The 4493-nt window shown below is 51.8% G+C and overlaps 1 protein-coding gene across 1 annotated transcript; it reads right to left on the bottom strand.

Annotated features, from left to right (window-relative positions):
* Positions 1-1309: 1309 nt before the first annotated feature.
* Positions 1310-3624, bottom strand: EDF1 (endothelial differentiation related factor 1). Its single transcript, XM_009290641.1, has 3 exons — positions 3226-3624; positions 2494-2587; positions 1310-1898 (listed from the first exon to the last, which is right to left on the bottom strand). The coding sequence occupies exons 1-3, from the start codon at positions 3391-3393 to the stop codon at positions 1837-1839; spliced, it is 324 nt and encodes a 107-aa protein (XP_009288916.1). The 5' UTR covers positions 3394-3624; the 3' UTR covers positions 1310-1836.
* Between the last annotated feature and the right edge of the window lie 869 nt (positions 3625-4493).

The following is a 4493-nucleotide window of genomic DNA, read 5'->3' as shown; positions in this document are numbered from 1 at the left end:
GGGCAGGCAGAGGGACGTGCCGCTGCCTCCACTACCTCCAAGCGCTTGGGAAAAGCATTGTTGTCTTCTGTAACATGAACTTTCTGCACCAAGACGTAGTGACGTACCCATGCTTTGACAAGCGCCGTCAGCAGGAGTTTCTTGCAGCGGCCATCCTCGTCTGAGCAGGGTCCTGGCCGTGGAAGGGGGCGAACTGCGCAGTCCTGGCCCCCCCAGGGCTGGGCAGATCAGCGGGTGCTGCATGGGGCACGAGCCCCTTCCCACACCCAGGATTAAGCACAAGAGCTCCCAGGGGGCCAGAGCCACCCCGGGGGGGAAGCCCAGTGCTTCTGCTGGTTTTGGAGGGGGGGCTTGGGGAGGGTGGAGAGGTGGCTGGGAGGGCAGGGAGCAGAGCGGGGGGCACCACGCAGCACACCCGAGGGCGGAGAGCAGCCCTGACCCCACTGAATGGGTGCCCACTTACCGCAGGACTGCCCACGTGCCTTTCAACGGCTCTTGATAATTCGCATTTAAATGTCATTGGGGAAAGAAAAATGTTCCCAAGGTGCAGGCTAGGCTCAGGGCCAGGGCACCCACACCTGCACCCAAGGCCACCCTAAGCCCAGGACCCCTCTCTTTCCCCCCCCCAGCTTTCAAAACTTAATTTAATACTGTGCAACCCCTAAGCAGCCCATAGCCAAAGCAGCCACCCAAGTACAACAGCAGACAGACCGGTTCAGCTGCTGCGTGGGTGAGCCGCCCATTAGGGATCCTGCTCTCCTCAAACTCCCCGAGCTCTTCCGGAGGGGATCGGGGCGTCCTGCGTTCCCGGTTTGCGACCAAAGCCTGTTTTTCCTCTCACCCTGCCGCAGACAACTCTCCCTTCAGCTCTGTCCCACTTAGGTTATGCCACAGTCACGCCGAGCACCATCCCTCCAGCTCCACCACTGCGCCGTCCTGGCACGAACGAGCCCCCAGCAAACCTGTGCTTGTGCGAGCTGGGCAAGGGCGGAGGCGAGAGGTAAGGAGGGCTCTGGCTTCACAGAAACGCCCGACTGTCTCCGCATCCGTCTTGCTCTGCAGAACGCCACAGAGACTCCACTCACCTCCGCACAAGATAAAACCACAGTATTGATTTCATCTCTGGGCTGCAAGCCAAAGCTGCAGTCCTCACCGACAGGGGAAGGAGCAGAGCAGCCAGGCGGGCTGTGACAGCGCTGGCCGTTACCCCGGACGCGCCAGGTAGCCCCACTAATCGTGCTTCCAGAAGGAACAGGGTGCTGCAGCTCCAGTCACGCCCAACCACAAAAATTTACTACCAGCTGGTAAACGTGCAGCAACTACCCCGTGCAACTGAAGGGTATCAAACTTTATTATAGATCTCTTTAAAACAGGCTGGAAGGAACAAACAAAAATGTCATTGTGATGCAGTGACCAAGTCATCATTTCAAATGCAGACACTGATCAACCCCAACTCTCCCAAATTATTTATATATAATATATCCCACCCGTCCCCCAAATTGTTCCAATTAAATGATCACATTTCAGACCACCCCAAGTGCCTTAACATTAGCTGCTTCTAAACACCAAGACGCACATGTTTTCTGGCAAATCAGATGCAGTATTTTTTTGGGTTTAGTTCCTCAATCTCTGGAAAGGAGGAAGGAAAAACAAAATCAGGAAAATCGCTTCTTTAAGGTTGCCTTTTTACAGCAGGTACAGATTCAGCAGATTTCCCCCCCAAAGCAAGTCTGAAACCCTCTTGTTCAGCTTGGCAACACGAAGAGAGATTCTGGTGGTTAAGGAGAACCAGCCAGACGAGATCAGTCTGAACAAACTGATTTCGAGGCTTTGTTGTCACTTCCCTTTGGGGCCAGTCTCCAGCGGTTTTCCAATATCCTTCCCCCGCAGTTTAAGGCCTGGAATAAGACAAAGCAGATGACCACCATCAGCTGCCATCAGCACTCGATCATTCACCTGATCGCTTTACTTCCTCAAATTTTTGCTACAAGGAAGAGAACATCCAAAAAAGAGGGCAGGAGAACCAGAGTTAGGGAGAATCCTACTTTAGTTTCTAGGAGGACCACGCTAGTTTCAGACAAAGCTCCCAATTCTTGCTTGTCCACCGACCATCTTCCTAGAAAATGGTATCTGAACCGGCCCAGGAGAGTAACACCAATACTAGCGGCCGCAAGACACTTTCCCCAAGTATAATCAGGCCTTCATGGGTCTCAGTATCTTGTTGATTTTGGGGGGGACAGCATACGGGGGTGGTCCCCAGGGCATGGCCCCGCGCAAGAAGATGAAGAACAAAGGAGAACAAGAGCTCCGAGTTCTGGCTTCAGGCAGCAGATCCAAGTTTTATCAGAACACGGCTTAATGACACCGTACCCACGATAACCTACAGCCAGCAACTGTTCCCGACGTGGAAAATGGAAGTAACTTAAACCAAAACATCCCTCCTAGGCATGGAAAACATTATCGCTATTTCTGAAGACTCCTTTCTCAACTTACCAATGGCTCTTTCGATCTTGCCCATAACCTGGTTATTGGGGATTGCTCTTCCCGATTCGTAGTCAGCAATAACTTGTGGTTTTTCATTGATTTTCTAAAAGGAGAGGATGCGTCTCAAACGCTGGCTCCATACACAGCAAACACTCAGCACCAACCCCCCAGTACTCACGCAGATAAGTAACAGCCTCTAACTATGCCAGGATCAGAAGACAAAGTGCTCCTTCCAGGCTTACTCCATTGCCATTATCGCCCCCCTCCACTATCTGAGTGTCACAGCGACGGTGACACCCATCCTGGACAGACTTCCACTTCCCTCGGCCTCCCAGGAGGAGCAGCAGCACTATGTATTGCTGTTCCTTAAGACAGCAGTGAGCTTCCGAACGCTGCATCAGGCCCAGATGGTACAAAAAAACCTCACATCGGTGCTGAGTCGATGGCAGGAGAGGGGAAGAAAAAAAAGCCTCCTACCAGCTCACCAGCCGCAGCAACGCTCCGTCTCCAAGCAGGTGTTCAAGGGCTGCACAGAACCCCCTAAAACATTTCCTACATAACTAACGTTGCCTGGAGATCAGACATCAGAGATGTTGCGTCCACCAAACTTCCCGCTCACGATACCATCCCACTGCAGCTGCCCACGAGGGGACAGGAAAAGCGCCCACCTTCACCTCGAGGTGCCTAAACCTGCCTCAGGAGAGCAGGAGCAGAGGCCAGCAGGCCCCGGGCCATACTCACTGTGGCCAAGTCCTTCTGTGTCATGCCCTTGCTCTGTCGGCCTTGCTGGATCACTTTGCCCACCTCCAGGGGAACTCTGTCATGGTGCAGCTCTTCTGTTTCTCGGTCGAGCTTGGCCGTGTTCTTTGTAATAAAGTGTTGTTTGTTTTGGCCTGCTGCCCCTATCATTCAAAGCAAGAACAAAAAAAACAAAACCAAGGACAAACAAAACAAGGCTCAGAGCTGCACCAAAAAGTATCAAAGCACTTTTTCTATGCGCTCAGCTGCCCACGATCCCAGGGAGCTTTCAAGATTTCAACATGTCAACGTCAGCACTGATCTCAACCAGATCCTGCCTGCTGCAGGTCCCAGAACACGTTATCTTAATCCTGTTAATGCTGGTGCCAAACACAGCCATGCAGAGCCCTCCCCTTTCTTTACTTCGCGTCTGAACTTCTCTCCAGATGGGCAAGATTTTGCTGTTGCTGGGGGATTTAACATTCAAACTTCACTCCAGACACATGTTTGTGCTACAGCGTGGGGGGGGGTTATGTATTTGAACTTGTAACCTTGTTTGCTCAGGTATAAGGCAGCATGAATTAAGTGGCTTTTAATCAATTTTCTGATGCCTTTTACAAGTAAACTCTAACTCTACTTAGCTTTGCTGAAAGCCCGAGGTTCAAAAACATGCTATTTGTTTTGTCTCATTTTAGTTACGGTATTTAAGTCATAGTTTGAATCCTTTCTCTCACGTTAGTCTCTGACATTCAGTCTCTTGATAAAACTGACTAAATCTTGTTCAAGGATCATCTATTTATTTATTTCCAACCCTCATAGTCTCATCCCTATGGTGAGAGAACCTGAGAATTTACATCGGACAGGAAGCAGGGAATTTTTAAAGAGCAACGCCACAGGAAGATAAGCCGTCACCAAAATCCTTAAGCATGTTACCAACAAGAGAAGTAAGCGGCAAAAACTGGGAGCTTCAGTTTTGTGATCATGAAGGCTCTTCCAAGAGCCTGGCAGCCTCAAGAATACTAATGCTCTTGCTGACGTTTGTATTTATATTCGCTCTGACACCAGACACTAGCCAGAGCGCAGCTCTGGGCAACCAGAAACTCGAAGCCGGCTACAGGGGAGCGCTCCCCGCTCCCCCGGGGTGCTGCCCACCCTCCCCGGGGCGCCCGGCGCTTCCCCAGTGGGAAGCTTCCCTATGTGGCCCCAAGTCAGGGCGGCCTTTGGCTTAGCTGGGGAGCGCTGCCTTCTGCCCCAGCTCCTCCAGGCGAACG

Source organism: Aptenodytes forsteri, unplaced genomic scaffold (genome assembly GCF_000699145.1).
Source record: "Aptenodytes forsteri isolate BGI_AS27 unplaced genomic scaffold, ASM69914v1 Scaffold494, whole genome shotgun sequence".
Lineage (NCBI taxonomy): Eukaryota > Metazoa > Chordata > Aves > Sphenisciformes > Spheniscidae > Aptenodytes > Aptenodytes forsteri.
This window is presented reverse-complemented; position numbering and strand designations above follow the sequence as displayed.